This window comes from Aquarana catesbeiana, linkage group LG06 (genome assembly GCF_042186555.1).
Source record: "Aquarana catesbeiana isolate 2022-GZ linkage group LG06, ASM4218655v1, whole genome shotgun sequence".
In the NCBI taxonomy this organism is placed as follows: Eukaryota; Metazoa; Chordata; class Amphibia; order Anura; family Ranidae; genus Aquarana; species Aquarana catesbeiana.
The window spans coordinates 92259932-92281174 of record NC_133329.1 but is presented as its reverse complement, the minus strand read 5'-3'; the positions used below and the strand labels follow the sequence as shown (position 1 = coordinate 92281174).

Genomic DNA, 21243 nt, shown 5'->3' with positions numbered 1-21243 from the left:
GCGGAGGGGAGGGGCGGATGCCGGCGGGTCCCCCGGAAGTGGAAGTGTGGCGGGAATGTTGTAGAGGACGGAGGAGATGGAGGAGGAGGAGTACGATCTGTACGGGGTGGAGGATGACTATGAGGAGCAGTTCTCCTCCGAGCTGGAGGTGCTGGCCGAGCTGGAAGGTGACCCTCCCCATAGTCATACTGGAGAGCTCTGCCATTACTGCTATGTGTATAGTGGAGGGAGGTGTGCTGATCTGTCACACATGTATTCCTGGGGGAGCACTGTCATCATGTACTGGGGGGGCGAGATGTAGTGTACTGTCATATGTATACAGGGGGGGTGAGGTGTCTTATCTGTATATACAGGGGGGGGAGGTGTCATCTGTGTATACAGGAGGGGGGTGTCATAGGGGGGGAGGTGAGTTGTCATATCTGTATATACAGGGGGGAGGTGTCATATCTATATATAGGGGGGGGGGGGGTGAGGTGTCATATCTGTATATAGGGGGGGGGTGAGGTGTCATATCTGTATATACAGGGGGGAAGTGTCATATCTATATATATGGGGGGGGGGGGAGGTGTCATATCTGTATATACAGGGGGGAGGTGTCATATCTATATATAGGGGGGGGGGGGGTGAGGTGTCATATCTGTATATACAGGGGGGAGGTGTCATATCTATATATATGGGGGGGGGAGGTGTCATATCTGTATATACAGGGGGGAGGTGTCATATCTATATATAGGGGGGGGGTGAGGTGTCATATCTGTATATAGGGGGGGGGGGGTGAGGTGTCATATCTGTATATACAGGGGGGAGGTGTCATATCTATATATATGGGGGGGGAGGTGTCATATCTGTATATACAGGGGGGAGGTGTCATATCTATATATAGGGGGGGGGGGTGAGGTGTCATATCTGTATATACAGGGGGGAGGTGTCATATCTATATATAGGGGGGGGGGGTGAGGTGTCATATCTGTATATATGGGGGGGGGAGGTGTCATATCTGTATATACGGGGGGGGGAGGTGTCATATCTGTATATACGGGGGGGGGAGGTGTCATATCTGTATATAGGGGGGGGGGGGTGAGGTGTCATATCTGTATATATGGGGGGGGGGAGGTGTCATATCTGTATATACGGGGGGGGGAGGTGTCATATCTGTATATACGGGGGGGGGAGGTGTCATATCTGTATATACGGGGGGGGGAGGTGTCATATCTGTATATACGGGGGTGAGGTGTCATATCTGTATATACGGGGGTGAGGTGTCATATCTGTATATACGGGGGGGGGAGGTGTCATATCTGTATATACAGGGGGGAGGTGTCATATCTATATATAGAGGGGGGGGTGAGGTGTCATATCTGTATATACGGGGGGGGAGGTGTCATATCTGTATATACAGGGGGGAGGTGTCATATCTATATATAGGGGGGGGGTGAGGTGTCATATCTGTATATACGGGGGGGGAGGTGTCATATCTATATATAGGGGGGGGGTGAGGTGTCATATCTGTATATACGGGGGGGGGGAGGTGTCATATCTGTATATACGGGGGGGGGGGAGGTGTCATATCTGTATATACGGGGGGGGAGGTGTCATATCTGTATATACAGGGGGGAGGTGTCATATCTATATATAGGGGGGGGGGGGGTGTCATATCTGTATATACGGGGGGGGGAGAGGTGTCATATCTGTATATACGGGGGTGAGGTGTCATATCTGTATATACGGGGGGGGGGGGGAGGTGTCATATCTGTATATACAGGGGGGAGGTGTCATATCTATATATAGGGGGGGGGGGTGAGGTGTCATATCTGTATATACGGGGGGGGGAGGTGTCATATCTGTATATACGGGGGGGGGAGGTGTCATATCTGTATATACGGGGGGGGGGAGGTGTCATATCTGTATATACGGGGGGGGGGGAGGTGTCATATCTGTATATACGGGGGGGGGAGGTGTCATATCTGTATATACGGGGGGGGGGAGGTGTCATATCTGTATATACGGGGGGGGGGGAGGTGTCATATCTGTATATACGGGGGGGGGGGGGAGGTGTCATATCTGTATATACAGGGGGGAGGTGTCATATCTATATATAGGGGGGGGGAGGTGAGTTGTCATATCTGTATATACAGAGGGGGGTGAGGTGTCATTCATACACATATATATATATAGTGAGGTGTCATATCTGTATACTGGGGGGGGGACTGTTACCATATGTGTTCATACTGGGGGGGACACCAGCTGTTATATATGACCCCCCCCAGTATACATAGATGACAGCTGGTATCCCCCAGTATGAATACTTAACAGCACCACCCCCCTAGTAAACATATATAGCAGCACCTCACACCCCCCCTTATAAATATATAATGGTCCCCCACCCCAATATATACATATTGCAGATGTTGTCCCCCCAGTTTGACTCCACAACCCTGCATATAGATATATGAAAGCCCCCCCCCAGTATACATATATTTATATGCAGGGGCATGGGGTCATACTGGGGGGACAACATCTATTGGGGTGGGGGAGCATTATATATTTATAAGGGGGGGGGGGTGAGGCGCTGCTATATATATATATATACTGGGGGGGTTTGCTGTTCTGTACCGGGGTGACACCAGCTGTCATGTATACTTGGGGGGGCAGGAATCTGTCATGTGTATATTGGGGGGGGGGGGCACGGGCTGTTACATGTAAATACTGTGGATGGGGGACTGTCAGTGGAGTTGTATTTTTATACTGTAGAGGGCACATCTGTCATGTATTTTCTTACATTTTTGTCCCTTTTTGTTTTAAAAGTAGATGCGGAACCTTCCCGCCCCGAGACCAGAGTATCACAATATCGCAATAAACTGTCATTTGAGGAGGCGATTTCCACTGCTGATCACCTGACCGGATCTGAGAGCCGAGAGAGGAACGGCGATGGTGACAACACGGGGAAATCAAAGAAGCGGGACGCAGCTTTTCTCCATCTGTCAGAAGAGGATGAATTCTCGGACAGCTTCTATGAGCCCCCACTCAGTATGTCCCCTGTTCTGTAGTGTGTGTGGAAAAAATAAAGATAGATCAATCTCCGATAGATAGATATAGATAGATAGATATATATATATATATATATATATATATATATATATATATATATATATAATCTCTAGAACTAGGGTTGCTGTTAGTAGAACAATCCATGTTTAGATTCCCCCCCCCCCCCCTTAAGAGAGCATTTGACAGGCTTTAACCCTTTGGACCTGGCACTAGCGTACTGCAACCAAGTGTGTTGCACGTGATTTCAGGGTGGGTGCAGAGCAGCCCCACTTACTTAACCACTTCCATACCGGGCATTTTCACCCCCTTCCTGCCCAAGCCAATTTTCAGCTTTCAGCGCTGTCGCATATTGAATAACAATTGCGCGGTCATGCAACACTGTACCCAAATGAAATTTTTATAATTTTTTCCCCACTAATAGAGCTTTCTTTTGGTGGTATTTGATCGCCCCAGCGGTTTTTATTTCTTGAGCTATAAACGAAACAAGAGTGACAAGTTTGAAAAAAACACAATACTTTTTTACTTTTTGCTATAATAAATATCCAAATTTTTTTTTTTTTTTTTTTTAAACAAATTTTTTCCTCAGTTTAGGCCGATACGTATTCTTCTACATATTTTTGGTAAAAAATATCGCAATAAGCGTATATTTATTGGTTTGCGCAAAAGTTATAGCGTCTACAAAAAAAGGGGATAGATTTATAGCTTTTTATTCTTCTTTTTTTTTTTTTTTTTTTTTTTACTAGTAATGGCGGCGATCTGCGATTTTTATCATGACTTCGATATTGTATCGGACACTTTTGACACATTTTTGGGACCATTCACATTTATACAGCGATCCGTGCTATAAAAATGCATTGATTACTGTATAAATGTGACTGGCAATGAAGGGGTTAAGCAGGAGGGGGAGCTGTAGGGGTTAATTATGTTCCTAAGGAGTGATTCTAACTGTGGGGGGAGGGGACTCACAAGGGAAGGAGACCGATCAGTGTTCCTCTGTACAAGGATCACACCATCGGTCTCCTCTCCTCTCTGACAAGATGTGGATCTGTGTGTTTACATACACAGATCCACGGTCCTGCTCAGTTACCGGCTGCCGGGCACGCGCACCGGGACCCGAGTCACGCGGCTGGCGCATGCGCGCCCCCTGGGGGGCCTGGAAGGCCGTCACGTCATATGATGGCGGCCCAGGATAACAGCTGCACTGTCCCGCCGTCATATGACAGTGGGCAGGCAGCAAGTGGTTAAATGGGTCGCAGTCAGCAGGTGGTCGTGCCCACCAAGAACAGGGGATATAATTCCTGCTGTGGCACCAATCATAGCAACAACATATGTACACCCCTGTCCACTGCCTCTGTGGCTAAAGGGGAAGCGGAGGAGTGGGCCCCGTCCCCAACTGCTAGTGTAAACCAGCCCTAAGGGGTTTGTTTGGTGATGATGTAGTTGAGTTGCTATATGCATATATCTATAGAGATATGTGGAGAATGAGTTCCAGAGTTCAGCGCACATCAGTGCCCAATGGTCACCGGAGCAGGGGACAAGAGACATCTCATTAACAACATGAACACGGCAATAAAAACATTAAAAAAAAAAAAAAAAAACCTTACAGAAGTTCCAACCTTCTCCGACTCTGTCTAAAACTAAAAACGAATGCTTTGACACAAAATCTAGAACAATCAAAATCCTATGGTCATTTTACAATGATGCAGGCTTCTTCTTGATGTTTTAACTTTTCTTCTGCAGCTCCTAAACCAAAGCGTCCAAGAATCGATGCCGTTAAGAAATTGAATTTTGGTTCAGATGATCAGTCTCAGAATATCTCAGCGATAAGCGATGATATTACTCCTCCACCATCCCCGAATTTCACAGACCAGAAAAATGAGAGGTAAATAAAGCTGAAGTATGAACCGCTCTAAGGCCACTTTCACACTTGGGACTGCAAAGTTGCATGACAAGTCGTACCCCATGATTTCCAATGGGTACCATTTCATATCTGTGCGACTTCAAAGTAGTCCCTGCACTACTTTGCTCCGGCTTTGACGCGACTTGAGGTCCATAGACTTCAAGATTACACAGGCCGTCAAGTCGTGTGACTTTCAGATCGTACAAGTGTGAAAGGGGCCTAAAGCTGACTGTTTCCAGTGATCCCAGTAGAAAGGGTTCGTAGAAATACTTTTCTCCATTTGTAGAAAAAGCATTTGTGCAGCCTGTGATGTCGTCAGATATTCCTAAACTTAAGCTAGCTAAACATTTATACAATTTTCATTTTCGATTTACCTAAACCATATAATATGAGGTCAAACATAAACCCTTTCAAACTGTATGCAATCAGGCAGGCCCTTACACTACTTAATTAATGGTAAATGTAAAGGAAATTATCGGCCACCAATCAGAAACCTAATTAGAGGCGTGTCCTACAACTTGCCTATTGCCTAATTTTGTACTTTACGTTTTCCTTGAGCATTTAGTCTGCACTTTTTAGCTGACTAGCCAGCCCTCGGGTATTCCTGGGCAATGTGTGGTAAGGTTTGTGGGCAGCAGGATTCCTGATAATAGAGGATAATATTCTCTTGCACCACTGCCTGTAACACTTACATTTTGATGACACTCCCTGGATGGATTCAAGAAGACTAGAGTGAGAGTCCCCAGGCAGGCAATCCCTTGAACAAGGGGCTGGATGACATTATTAGTGGGAATGCTTCAGTAGTCCCACTATTGTTATTAGTTTTTTATTATTCCGTGCGTTTTTTGGCTCTGCGTAACTTCTACATACTTTCAGCTATTAAAACCATTCAACTTTTTTAAAATGTTCAGCTCTTTCAGCTAATGGTGGCACTTCTTCAACTTTTTTTCTACTATTTATACTTTTTAAAATATTAAGCTTTTTAACACTTTTTTTAACATTGAAGTGAATGAGAGCATGCTTCAAATCCTTAATCTTCTTCCGCTCCCAAAAGTTTCAGCTCCTTCATACTTTCACCTACAGATGCCAAGCAAACTTTAAAATGTTCACAAATATAGCTATCTGGCTATATCTTTTCAGTTTGATATATTTTACAGTTTATGTGAAAAAGCTGTTTAAGTTTAGTGATCATTTCAGGAAATTTTATCGATTAAAAAGAGTGTGTATTGGGCTGCTTAGCGTGGATGATGTCATAGCTAGAGCACAGAGCCTTAAAAAAAATGATCTTAGTTCCTTCTCTATAAATTGCTCTCGCGCCCACAAGATCTACTTGTCATACACAATTTATACATTGAAATGTAGGTATTTTTGTCTAGTTTCAGGCAATGTGTTCAGTTTTGTGATACGCCTTTTTGCTTTTGGCTGGTTGAGCTTCCAAATGACAAGAGTTCTACACTTTCTTCCATTGACTGTCCTGTATAAAATTCTTCACATTTCCCAGCAAAACGCACAGCCAACTTCTTTTTTTAAATCACTGATATGCCCACATTTTTAAGTTTATCAACATTAATTTTATACCGTTCACAAAGGCTGTGTGTCTCAAAAGGTGAAGTAGCTGTTTCCATAGCATGTACTGTTGTGGATTTAATAAGGCTTGTTTGAAGGGTTCTCTCACACTGTCTCTCACTCATTAGGTGTGGGGATTAATGATCAGAAAGCTTTTCAAAAAACCTTTAAATATTCTACATCTTTCATACATTAGTGGTGTTAAACTTTTTAAATGAAATTCATGTTTATTTTAAAACCATTCCTACTTTCCCAACTATTCTCACTTCTTCAACTTTTTCTTACGGATTAAAGCTATTCATCCACTTAGCTTTAGAAATTCAGTTATTCAGCATTCCCACTCATTTTCTCCAGGAAATGCATTTTTGAGTTGATTTTCTTTTCTGTTACAATTTGTCCAGTCTTTAAATGTTCACTCTAGCCATAACTAATTTTTTTATTTTTTTGTGTGGTGTCAGGCCACACAACTCATTTTGTTTTTGCTTGGTTTGAAGCTTTTAACGCATATCACCAGCCTGGTTTTGCAATTGCTGTGGAAATCTATTTAAAATGTCTTTTAACTGGTCCTATAGTGTTTTTTTTTTATTTTATTTTCCATCATAGTTTTAGTGTTCAAACTGGGAAACAAAGATGTTGAGTGGCAGATTTGCACAGTTGGAAGCTAAACAACTGCAAAGTGCCTGGCCAGCTTTATTGCAGATTCTTAGTAAACTAGCCATCAGTGATCAGTTTCTTTGATGCTGACATGCAGCTGCAGTATGCTTTCCTGGATACCAGCTATGTTGATACCACCCAGCGCTTCCCATGGTGCAAAGTAGGGTACCTCTTCAGAGGTTGCGAGGGCCCTGCGCTGCTCTTTGATGTGCTCTGGGGGGAGTAGAAAAAGTTGAGACTTCAGATTCCCAGGTTTTGGATGCTGGATTCATCCTGCAGTAAAAGATTGTCAAACCAGTGGGCACCTTGTGTTGCCTTTACTTGCACCTGTATAACCTATAGACATGAGATTTTGCTTAGTATGGCCAAAAACACCATTTCATCCCTTGGGTACCTTTTTTAACCTAGTTGTATACCTAAAATTAGTTATAGTTCGGCTAGATTAGATGATCTTAAAGTGTTTGTAAACCCCAGTCATAAAATTTAAACTGAGCACATATATCTGTAGTGTTTACTTGTCTCTCTCCAAAGCTCTAAGAGTTGTTTCTTGCTGGTGCTCCGTTCCTCTGTTATCAGCATGAGAAGTTTTCACACATGAGACACATGAGCAAAAATTTGTGTCGGAAGGAGATGAGCACTGAGCTTGTCTATTCAGAATATTGCTCTGCATGTTCCTTTGCCTATGTGGAGGGTGGGTCCCTTTCCTCCAATCAGCTCTCACACAGTGTCGAAAAAGCTGTAACTACAGTTTTTCACTTCCTCCTTTGTACTGTTCACAGATGCATAGGTATTTTATAATTTTGAAGGGGTGTAGGGAAGGGAAGACTGCAGTTAAAGTGGATGTAAACCCAATGTCATCATTTCTAAACTACTGCCATAGGGGTTATCTATAAGGATATACATGCCTCCTGCATGTATCTTTACCTGTCAAATGTCTCCCCTCTGTCTGTTATTCCACCCGAAAAACTGCATATTCTGTGGGTGGGTCTGTTGTCTGGAGCTCGGTGGGAGGAGTCGTGATGTCAGTAGACTCCCGCCCACCTCTACACTCCCCTTGTCAATATGCATTTTCTCCTGTGTATTTCTAACACTGAACTTCTGCTATGATCTCTAACATCCAGTGAAAAGACAGGAAAGTAACCACATGACTTCAGCATGCCAAATCATGCTGAGGTGTGGAACAGCCAATCCTTGCAGAGCTGCTGAAGAAAGGAGTGGGGGAGGGAATTAAAAAATAATGCATGTGTCTTAGTCTAGTGCATGAGATGTGTAAATCACCTGTCACTCACAGCAAGGGGGAGGATTTGACAAAGTTTTTCTCAGTTTGTCAAGTTTTATCTCACTGAACAATAAAAGAGGATTGCTCAGAGATGGATTAACTCTGTGTGGCAAGACTGGGCTCAAATGATAGGAAATCTTATACTCTACAGCAGGGATATGCAATTAGTGGACCTCCAGCTGTTGCAGAACTACAAGTCCCATGAGGCATAGCAAGACTCTGTTAGCCACAAGCATGACACCCAGAGGCAGAGGGATGATGGGACTTGTAGTTTTGCAACAGCTGGAGGTCCACTGATTGCATATCCCAGCTCTACAGTATGACATAAAAATTTTTAAAAAAAATTTTCGGGTTTACATCCACTTTAAACAAGTAAAACCCATGTAGGAGGATTTGTTTCATCACTAGGTATTAGGGGTCGACCGATTATGGGGTTTTTTCAGGGCCCATAAAGATATAAATTTTCGTCCGCCCTTCAGGCCAGTAACAGGTGCCGATATTCTGTACTGATATTCTGATATTCCCTGTCATCTGCCACCAGATGCAGCATGCCACTTGCCACTGTCATCTGCCACCCATATGCAGCTTGTCACTACTTACACTACTTCTGGCAGCCTCTCCCCAGTGGCGTCCGAGCAGGTAAACTTCCACATGTGGGTGGGTGGTGAGAGATGACGTAACTATCTCTCTGCTCTGCTGCAGCTCTGTCAAGAGCAGCCTTCAAGGTCCTGCTGCAGGGGCAGAACAACAGTGATGCGAGGCGGGCAGTGAGAGATGATGGCATCTCTCTGCTGCCTGCTGCACTGCTGACAGACTGCAGCGAGCGCCACGCGGGGGCAGGGGGAGGAGGTCTGACCAATATCGGTACATTTCTGATCTATACTGATAATTTGAAAAATGTAAATATCAGCCCCCAATAATTGGCCGCTCCCCTGAATGCCAAACGGGGGGAAAAATGAAGTGGATACAGTAATCCCACTTTGTATTTTGACAGCAGTACTCCCTATAAAAATACAATATAGGGCGACTGCAGCCACTGATCAAGGAAAAAATTCCAACTAGCCTCCTAATGACAGAGGTCGATCAAACAAGTGACTTGTGTCGAGTGGGGGTGGCAATACACTGACTGAAATCTGTCTGGTTCTGTGGGGGTTTGTGTATGACCAGCTTTAGGATGGCGGGTCCAGTGAAAGGACTGCTCAATAAAGCAGATTGGAAAACCTTTTTCCATTATCATCACCCTCCTCCTCTGTGTGAAGTTTTGTCGGCTGTTTCCGGTCCCTTTCCCTGTCACTTCTGTGTAGGCATAGACCTGGCAAATGCTTGTATTTACATGCACACCTGACAAGTGTTTTGCTTATGATTGTTCAGGTGACTTTATTTAAAGCTATGATTATCATAACTTCTGTTTCCTTCCAGTAGAAAACAAAAGTTCCAGTCCTGCCCTGCTCTTGAGGTCAGTGACATGGCTCCTCTACAAGCCACCCCGAACAAAACGGAGCAGAAACGTGTACTTAAACGGCCTCCTGTATTGGAAGATTATATTCATGTGACTGCCAGTGATGGTACTAGAGTTTACATGGCCATGAAGGATGACCAGGATGAGACAGGAAGTGAGGTAAATCAGATTTGTCCTGGATTTATAGCCAGCTCTTCCCAGAGTTGATATTCATGCGTAGAAATGCAGGATACACACTGACCAGCTTTTTCTAGAATTTGGTGATTCCAGTGGTTGGATTTTTACTATGGGGTTGATTTACTGAAACTGGAGAGAGCGAAATCTGATGCTAGCTCTGCAGCTTGCTTGCAGTAAACTTCCTTTACTGACCTTTACCTATAGGTAAGCCTAAAATATGGCTTACCTATAGGTGGTGTAAATCTCTCCTAAACATGTACTGTGGCATTACTGGCGCGTGCGCTCAGAAGGAATGGCCACCTGTGCTGTTCCTTCAGACCCCTGTACCGTGAACAGCGGGTTGTGCGCGGGAGTGACATCGCGGCTCTGGCCAGTCACACAGCTGGAGTTCGCGAACCTGGAAGCAAGACGGGTGAAGATGGAGGCGGCTGCAGCGCTAACATCGCGGCGTTGGAACAGCTGCATTTTAAGGTAATTTTCACATAACGTGCTAGTATGCAATGCATACTAGCACATTATGACTGCCTTGCAGTGAAAGAAAACGACCAGCGGTCTACAACCACTTTAATAGCATAAGCTGAAGTTAGAAGCTGGTTGGCTGCCACACAGAACTGCACCAGATTTTGCACTCTTCAGTTTTATTAAATCAACCCCTTTGTGTCTCTACTACCCTTCCTAACAACCTAACAAAATTGTCTCTCTTGAGATTCCCCTGTTACTTGCCTATTTTTTTTATTTTTTTTATGGAGGATCCATAGTTGGATCTTGGGGGTGGGAGGATGCTTGGCTTTTAATGGCCATTACAAAGAGTATATTGTCTCACTGGAGTTTATAAGATATCTAAGAATCCAGTATGCAGTTCAGCTTACCAGAAACCCTACTATTGAAATGTATTTTGAAATGTATTGAAAGCCAAAGCATAATTGGTTGCAACAAGTAACAGCACAATACTACTGCGTTTGCGTCAGTTTTCATGGTTTGTGTCCAATTCAAACACGTATCAGTTCACCGGTTACATAGCTTTATAAGAAGAGTTTAACTTGAGTTCTTTACACCTTCATTTCTTTTAGGCCATCAAAAGGCAGGGGGCCCTTAATTGGAGAGGTGACCAGCAATTACATCTTCTTGGAGTTCCTATCTCCTATCTGAAGGAACAGGTAGCAGATGAGGTAATGATTGTGTATGTTACCTGGTATGACTTTTCTAATTGCTGAGATATTTGTGCAGTCTTCCTTACCAATAGAGAGGCTTAGGATGCAGCTCTCCTGTTACAGGAAAACTCAAGAGTTTCCCATGACTCCAGCTACTTATGTTTTTGCATATGGTAAGTTTAGTTTGAATGGGTTAGGTTTCTGGCAGGTATATTTTGTGTTTTATCATGGTTATGTGATAGTTGTATGTATTTTGGGTTTATTTTCAAGATATGCAAAGAAAGATAAAGCAAATACTTGCAGGTAACATCAAACTGTATATAACATGTATAAAATGACAGATAACAAATGTAATAATATTTAAAAAATGTAAGAAGAAACTTTTGCTATAGATGCCTTTTGCCAAGGAGTCCAGCCCATTTCCAACAGCTTGGAACATGGTCAAACCACACGCAAAGCGTGTAGAGGAACTGGTGAGAGACCAACGTATTCCAGATTTGGTTGTGGTATATACAGGAATGATTGGTGGGAATGACCGATCGTAACCCCTGGAAAGTAGTACTACCTTTTTAAGGAGGATGACACACTGAAGGGGCTTGGTCAGTTCGTAGTAAGGACATTCCTATAGTATTTGGTCAGTTAGGTGAAAACCATCCCTCATCTACATTCTTATGTATTAGTGAGCCATAACAAAGAGAGATGACAATTGGGGGGTAGTCTAGAGCCGCTCTAAGATTGGACGCCTGACTCGTGTTCTCATGCACACCGGAGCAGTAAAAACGAGCCGCAGGGATAACAAAGAGAACACCAGACATGGGAAAAGGTGACCGAAGCTCCTCAGCCACCCGCAGCTCGAAAGAACGGGGTTCACAGCTGCCAGGAAACATCCCTGCGATGTTTAGAGTCTCAGCAGGAGAAGGCCACGCAGCGCTGAGCTCAGAGCAGCAACGCACGCCGCCCGGAAGCTCCAGTCCCCAGAGTGAAGCAGCACACAGCACGATGCAGCCTGCACAAAACCTCAGCCTTTCTGACCTACAAATGGTCGCTATGGACATTGATTCCACACTAGCTGCGGCGATCACAGATCTCAAAACGAACATACAGTCTATTGCAACCAGGATGGGGTCACTGGAACAGGCCTCAGCACTCCATGCGGATGAGATCAGGCAAGTACAAAAATCCTCAGACATGCACCTGTCACATATAATAGAATTACACAGGCACCTAGAGGATCTCAATCGTGGCCGTCGCCACAATATTCATATTAGAGAAGTCCCAGAGCCTAGCAATCAGAATCCTCTGGAACAAACGGCCTCAGCCATCTTTAATGACCTACTAGACAGGCCACCAGACTCTCCCATAGAATATGAGAGAATTCAGAGCCCTCAGACAAAGAGGATGTGACAATGATCCCCCCCAGTGATATCGTATGTTGTTTTGTCAACTTTCCTCTAAAAGAAGCTATCCTGAAAAAAGGCCAGGGAGAAAAACAGTGTGATTTTCAACAGTAACAAAATCAAACTATACCAAGACCTCTCAAATATAACATTGCAGCAACGCAGAGCATTGCGCCCGCTACTAGATGTACTGTGTACCAGAGGCATTCCATACAGATGGAAATTTCCATTTTGCCACATGGAGGGGCCATACTGCCCTATTACACACGCCAGATGACCTCCAAGCATTCTGCGAGTCACTAAACATTCCTATTGTAGAGGTTCCCAAATGGCATAATTCTTTTTCGCTCAAAGACACGTGGGTCAAAGTTACTAAAAACAGTACACCAAGAGCCCAAAGACACAGGGATCATCATCGTCGTAGATCACCACCAGCCCAGATAAATAGGAGAGGAGAAGGCCAGGGAAGTCCTGGATTGTCCCCTCCACGCCGCAGGGATCGTATGGAACACGCTGACCGGATGGACACTTGAATAACTTAAAAGACAAAAGCTACAGCTTACTTTATATACCACCTTTAATCCAATAACTGAAACACTGACACCTTAACAGCTGTCTCCGATGGAACTGTCTACTCTCAAATATACACTGATTTCACCAATACCACCCGCAGCTGACAGCCTCTATTTTATATTAACTGTTTTATGTGTTTTTGTTTTCATCTCGCTTTTCATACCAAAAGAGCATATCAGATGAACTGCCCTGAAGAGGGATGGGAAGTATGGACGTCTATAAGTTTTATGCGCTTGTAGTATTTGATCATAGGATAATCGTGCGTACTATATGTATGACCTACAAATCTCAACATACGAGGAGTCCTTTTTTTTTTTTTTTTTTTTTTTTCCTCATAAGTTCCAAAATCGTAAATCTCACATAATACCATACCCAGAATTACTGATGTAACTATATACTAGTCACAAGATATGTATACATTTACAACACTGAACGGCTCTTCTTTGTTTATACCTAGGCCAGACATATAAAGGTGTATGTGTGGCCTAATTATAATAGTGATTTTATCTATATATATGTTCTATAACACTCTGCATAATAGAAAACCTTACAGTAACGATGACAGCCTGGTGGTCGACTAATCCGTAAAATGTTCACTTTGCTGATATGATCTATTTCATCCCCAATTCATTTCGCATGTGGAGATATTTGCACCTCCATATGTGAAACACTACAATACCAATAAGGGCCAGGCTAACACAATTTTTTTTTTTATCCAGGGAATCAAACCCCTCATGACCACCAGAATGGATCGCATATAAATATGTTCGTTCTTGGCTGGTTTCATTCTAAATGGTTTATACAAACAAAATTTAACATGATTACCTGCACTAATGGGTTGATTACATTTTTCATAAAGGACAAAAAAGTTTAACCAAATAGATAGAAGTTACTAAGATTATTCTAAGTTTATATCTACCGGTAATTACTCTAAAAGGGACTCTGAGAATCTACCTTGGATAAGTATGATCTATAAAAAGACCGCATAATCCATGCCTGCAAATTAATAATATCCCATATATATTGCATTGACCTAATCTGAACCCTCAATCTGGGGTAACCCCTCTCCCACATATATATATATATATATATATATATATATAATAGATATAATAGATATCGATATCTATATATATAATCTCCATTCATATCCCTACAATCGTTTATTTTATCAGTAATATACTGCCCTCCGGTGGCAGGAATCATTATTACAGTTGAGCTTCTAGAACACGTTCCCCAACAGAGGGAGATCCTTTTATATCCCCTCTGAACATTCCGGATCGTTCATCTCTAGCCAATTTTCATTGCTTTTTCTCCTGACCTCCCTACTAGAGAGAACATTAAACACTCTAATGCCGCGTACACACGAGCGGACTTTCCATCAGAGTAGACTCTGACGGTCTTTCCGATGGAGTTCCGCCGAAACGGACTTGCCTATACACGATCACACCTAGGTCCGATTGTTTAGAACACGATGACGTATGACGGGACTAGAAAAAGGAGGTTCAATAGTCAGTAGCTGCCCTTGCGCCATTTTTGGTACGTCGGACTAGCATACAGACGAACGGTTTTCTCGATAGGAATTGAGTCCGTCGGAAAGATTTGAAACATGTTCTATTTCTAGGTCCGTCAGAATTTTCGAAAGAAAGGGTCCGATTAAGCCCACACATGATCGGAATATCCGACGGAATGATTACGTCTGACCTTTTCTGCTGGAAAGATTACCTCCGGTACTTCTATAAGTTGTGTTTTTTTTTTTTTTTTTAACCAACCACAACTCTCCACTTATTCTATTTAAGCCTCGATATTCCAATACTATGCACAAGCACCATGTCCAATCAAAAATCCCAAATTTCTTCATTATTTATGAAACTAGTTTCCATCAATGCAAAGAGATTGAACATCCTTGGAAAAAAAAAAATTCTCAAAGAATTTAGTAATATAAAGGCAAATATTGTATGCATCCAGGAAACACATTTCAAATCTGACAAAATTCCAAAAATCAGACAATAGATTTCCATCTAAATATCACGCCACAAATCCAGACTCAAAACCAAAGGTGTAACCGTACTAATTTCCAAACAAACACCTTTCCAGCTGATAGATTTCATGCATGATCCATTGGGAAGATATATATTCCTTGAAAGAAAGATTGGCCCCCACCCCATCTTGATTGCTAATATCTATGCACCCAACACTAAAGAAGTCTCATTCAAAAATAAAAATTTACTGTTAAAAAAAAAAAAAAAAAAAAAAAGAAGTCTCCTTCTTCCGTCAAATAGGAGACTTACTAACTTCATTCTCCACAGGCATCCTTCTTCTCGGAGGGGACTTTAAAGGGGTTGTAAACCCTTGTGTTTTTTCACCTTAATGCACTCTATGCATTAAGGTGGAAAAACTTTTGGCAGTTACCAGAGCCCTGGAATTCACTCGACAGTGACGCACTGTCCCTCTCTCCACGGGGTCCCGGATCTTGATTGGATAGATTGATAGCAGTGTGGCCATTGGCTCCCACTGCTGTCAATCAAATCCAATGACGTGGGGGACAGGGCCGAGTCCGGCATTCGTGTCTATAGACGCAAATGCTGTGTATATAAATATATATATATAATATATTTTTTATGAGATGGATATCTCTTTGGGGAATTAAATGACTTCACCAGTACGTCATGTCTAGCATGGGAACGAGACCTCAATACCCAAATGACAATAACAGAATGGGAAACAATTTTCATGTATGCCCACAAAGGGTCTCTTAACCACTTCAGCCCCGGAAGATTTTACCCCCTTCCTGACTAGAGCACTTTTTGCGATACGGCACTGCGTCGCTTTAACTGACAATTGCGCGGTCGTGCGACGTTGCACCCAAACAAAATTGATGTCCTTTTTTTATTCCCCACAAATAGAGCTTTCTTTTGGTGGTATTTGATCACCTCTGCGGTTTTTATTTTTTGGGCTATAAACAAAAAAAGAGCAACAATTTTGAAGAAAAAATAAATATCCCCCCCCCCCCAAAAAAAAAAGAAAATTATATATATTTATATTATTATTATTATTATTTTTTATTTTTTTTATTTTTTTCCCTCAGTTTAGGCCGGTATGTATTCTAATACATATTTTTGGTAAAAAAAATCATCCTAATAACCGTATATTGATTGGTTTGCTCAAAAGTTATAGCATCTACAAAATAGGGGATAGATTTCTGGCATTATTTTTTTTTTTTTTTTTTTTTAATTATTATTATTATTATTATTAGTAATGGCGATCTGCGATTTTTATCGTGTGACATTTTGGCGGACACATTGGACACTTTTGACACTATTTTGGGACCATTGTCATTTATACAGCGATCAGTGCTATAAAAATGCACTGATTACTGTGTAAATGACACTGGCAGGGAAGGAGTTAAACACTAGGGGGGGCGATCAAGGTTAAGTGTGTCCTAGGGAGTGATTCTAACTGTGGGGGGGAACAAAAAAGAAAAGGGATACTAACTAGGTATCCCTGGATCGGACTTTAAAGGATTAAGAAACAATAGTGACATATGAAAAAAATAACAATGTTTATTGAAAAAAAATACATGACATAAATAAAGCATTCAAGAATTATAAATCATATAACATGATACAAAATATACTGTGGGGGGGGGGATTGCCTCACTAGAACATGACAGGGAGCAGTAGATCTGTCATGTTGCTAGGCAGAACAAGCAAATGCCTTGTTTACAAAGGCATCTCCCCGTTCTGCCGCACCGTGACGCGATCGTAGGCCCACGGCGGACATCGAGTCCATGGGACCCGCGGTCACGGAGTACGCAGCGGTGGGCGCGCGCCCCCACAATGCTGCGATTTAAAGGGGACGTACCTTTTGCCTAGCCGTACCATTGTGCCGACGTATATCATCGTGCGCTGGTCAGCATGTGGTAATGTAGCAACTCAAGAATGTGGATATAAAATCGTTACACATTGGTACAGAACACCCACCCTGCTAAACAAATTCTATCCCCAAGTCTCTAATAGATGTTGGAAATGTGTAAATGAAGAGGGCTCCATGGTTCATATATGGTTGTCGTGTCCCATGATCCAGACATTCTGGGAAATGGTCCACGACACAATTAGTTCAGTCACGTCAGAAAATGTAAACTATACTCCGGCCCAATACCTCTTGCACCATACTAAAATATCTAAGAAACGATACTTCAAATCTTTACCCTATGTTTATGATAAATGCAGCGAGACATTGTATACCATACCATTGGTGGTCAAAAAATACTACTTCAAAAAAAGAATGGTTTCGTAGAATCAATCACATTGAGAAAATAAAGGAACTTATCAGCATATCACAAGAAAATATCTCACTTCAGCCTGGTATGACTGAATACAATTCTAATCTACTAATGCCTATGAAGCAGCAATATAACATAAGAGAAGGGAAAAGACAATGGAAAGGAGAGAGAAGAAAATAATAGAATACATATGCTCCCCCCCCCCTTTTTTTTTTTTTTTATCTCCCTATATTATTCCCCCCCTAAATTTTAATATCAGCCTAAAAGAAATTGGTCAAATACAGATTAACAGAACTATAAAAATATGAATGTTATATAGTTCTTTTAAGATAAGATGTTTATGTGTACAATATGTACCCTATATTACTAAATTGCATTTTTGATTACATTAAGCGCATCTCACTACAGTTGTGTAATACTATATGGTTTTGAAACCAAATCTGTTCTAATGTTGCTACTTTATATGATGTATGCTGTTCTGATGCACAATAAAATTTATGGAACAAAAAAATGACATTTCTCCATCACCATGTAAGCCACTTAACCACTTGACGACCGCCTCACGCCGATTTACGTCGGCAAGGTGGCACGGACAGGCAAAATCACGTACATATACGTGATTTGCCTTCCGCGGGTGGGGGGTCCGATCGGACCCCCCCCGGTGCCCGAGGCGGTCGTCTTTTGTCCAGCGGCGATCAGAGATGAGGGGGAGGCCATCCGTTCGTGGCCCCCCCCTCGCGATCGCCGCCGGCCAATGAGAACATTCCTTTGCTGCTGTATGCTAAACAGCAGCAAAGGAAATGATGTCATCTCTCCTCGGCTCTGTAATTTCCGTTCTTGCCCGAGGAGAGAAGACTGTAATGTGAGTGCACAACACACACACACACAGTAGAACATGCCAGGCACACAAAACACCCCGATTTCCCCCCCCCCCCCCGATCGCCCCCCAATCACCCCCCCTACCCCCCCCCCCCCCGTCACAAACTGACACCAGCAGTGTTTTTTTTTTTTTTTTTCTTTTTCTGATTACTGCATGGTGTCAGTTTGTGACAGTTACAGTGTTGGGACAGTTAGTATTACCCCCCTGTAGGTCTAGGATACCCCCCTAACCCCCCCTAATAAAGTTTTAACCCCTTGATCACCCCCCGTCACCAGTGTCGCTAAGCGATCATTTTTCTGATCGCTGTATTAGTGTCGCTGGTGACGCTAGTTAGGGACCTAAATATTTAGGTTTGCCGTCAGCGTTTTATAGCGACAGGGACCCCCATATACTACCGAATAAATGTTTTAACCCCTTGATTGCCCCCTAGTTAACCCTTTCACCACTGATCACCGTATAACTGTTACGGGTGAGGCTGGTTAGTTTGTTTATTTTTTATAGTGTCAGGGCACCCGCCATTTATTACCGAATAAAGGTTTAGCCCCCTGATCGCCCGGCGGTGATATGCGTCGCCCCAGGCAGCGTCAGATTAGCGCCAGTACCGCTAACACCCACGCACGCAGCATACGCCTCCCTTAGTGGTATAGTATCTGATCGGATCAATATCTGATCCGATCAGATCTATACTAGCGTCCCCAGCAGTTTAGGGTTCCCAAAAACACAGTGTTAGCGGGATCAGCCCAGATACCTGCTAGCACCTGCGTTTTGCCCCTCCGCCCGGCCCAGCCCACCCAAGTGCAGTATCGATCGATCACTGTCACTTACAAAACACTAAACGCATAACTGCAGCGTTCGCAGAGTCAGGCCTGATCCCTGCGATCGCTAACAGTTTTTTTGGTGAACTGGCAAGCACCAGCCCCAGGCAGCGTCAGGTTAGCGCCAGTAGCGCTAACACCCACGCACGCACCGTACAGCTCCCTTAGTGGTATAGTATCTGATCGGATCAATATCTGATCCGATCAGATCTATACTAGCGTCCCCAGCAGTTTAGGGTTCCCAAAAACGCAGTGTTAGCGGGATCAGCCCAGATACCTGCTAGCACCTGCATTTTCCCCCTCCGCCCAGCCCAGCCCACCCAAGTGCAGTATCGATCGATCACTGTCACTTACAAAACACTTAACGCATAACTGCAGCATTCGCAGAGTCAGGCCTGATCCCTGCGATCGCTAACAGTTTTTTTGGTAGCTTTTTATTGAACTGGCAAGCGCCAGCGGCCTAGTACACCCCGGTCGTAGTCAAACCAGCACTGCAGTAACACTTGGTGACGTGGCGAGTCCCATAAGTGCAGTTCAAGCTGGTGAGGTGGCAAGCACAAGTAGTGTCCCGCTGCCACCAAAAAGACAAACACAGGCCCGTCGTGCCCATAGTGCCCTTCCTGCTGCATTCGCCAATCCTAATTGGGAACCCACCGCTTCTGCAGTGCCCGTACTTCCCCCATTCACATCCCCAACCAAATGCAGTCGGCTGCATGAGAGGCATTTTCTTTATGTCCTCCCGAGTACCCCTACCCAATGAACCCCCCCAAAAAAGATGTTGTGTCTGCAGCAAGCGCGAATATAGGCGTGACACCCTCTATTATTGTCCCTCCTGTCCTGACAATCCTGGTCTTTGCATTGGTGAATGTTTTGAACGCTACCATACACTAGTTGAGTATTAGCGTAGGGTACAGCATTGCACAGACTAGGCGCACTTTCACAGGGTCTCCCAAGATGCCATCGCATTTTGAGAGACCCGAACCTGGAACCGGTTACAGTTATAAAAGTTAGTTACAAAAAAAGTGTAAAAAAAAAATATATATAAAATAAAAAAAATAGTTGTCGTTTTATTGTTCTCTCTCTCTCTCTATTCTCTCTCTCTTGTTCTGCTCTTTTTTACTGTATTCTATTCTGCAATGTTTTATTGTTATTATGTTTTATCATGTTTGCTTTTCAGGTATGCAATTTTTTATACTTTACCGTTTACTGTGCTTTATTGTTAACCATTTTTTTGTCTTCAGGTACAGCATTCACGACTTTGAATGTTTATACCAGAATGATGCCTGCAGGTTTAGGTATCATCTTGGTATCATTCTTTTCAGCCAGCGGTCGGCTTTCATGTAAAAGCAATCCTAGTGGCTAATTAGCCTCTAGACTGCTTTTACAAGCCGTGGGAGGGAAAGCCCCCCCCCCCCCCACCGTCTTCCGTGTTTTTCTCTGGCTCTCCTGTCTCAACAGGGAACCTGAGAATGCAGCCGGTGATTCAGCCAGCTGACCATAGAGCTGATCAGAGACCAGAGTGGCTCCAAACATCTCTATGGCCTAAGAAACCGGAAGCTACGAGCATTTTATGACTTAGATTTCGCCGGATGTAAATAGCGCCATTGGGAAATTGGGGAAGCATTTTATCACACCGATCTTGGTGTCATCAGATGCTTTGAGGGCAGAGGAGAGATCTAGGGTCTAATAGACCCCAATTTTTTCAAAAAAGAGTACCTGTCACTACCTATTGCTATCATAGGGGATATTTACATTCCCTGAGATAACAATAAAAATGATTAAAAAAAAAAAAAAATGAAAGGAACAGTTTAAAAATAAGATAAAAAAGCAAAAAAAATAATAAAGAAAAAAAAAAAAAAAGCACCCCTGTCGCCCCCTGCTCTCGCGCTAAGGCGAACGCAAGCGGCGGTCTGTCGTCAAACGTAAACAGCAATTGCACCATGCATGTGAGGTATCGCCGTGAAGGTCAGATCGAGGGCAGTAATTTTTGCAGTAGACCTCCTCTGTAAATCTAAAGTGGTAACCTGTAAAGGCTTTTAAAGGCTTTTAAAAATGTATT

General features: G+C 43.2%; 1 protein-coding gene across 4 annotated transcripts in view; it reads left to right on the top strand.

Moving 5' to 3' along the window:
* Nucleotides 1-15: 15 nt before the first annotated feature.
* Nucleotides 16-21243, top strand: part of CHTF18 (chromosome transmission fidelity factor 18) — a 122120-nt gene continuing 100892 nt past the window's right edge. The window contains exons 1-5 of one of the 4 annotated variants that reach the window (XM_073636435.1): nucleotides 16-167; nucleotides 2809-3027; nucleotides 4789-4930; nucleotides 9870-10065; nucleotides 11154-11252. In XM_073636435.1, the coding sequence (XP_073492536.1) occupies nucleotides 77-167; nucleotides 2809-3027; nucleotides 4789-4930; nucleotides 9870-10065; nucleotides 11154-11252 (747 nt within the window). In that variant the 5' untranslated portion in view covers nucleotides 16-76. Of the gene's footprint in view, nucleotides 168-2805; nucleotides 3028-4788; nucleotides 4931-9866; nucleotides 10066-11153; nucleotides 11253-21243 lie in introns of all 4 variants that reach the window. The other 3 variants (XM_073636433.1, XM_073636434.1, XM_073636432.1) reach the window with 3 other exon arrangements.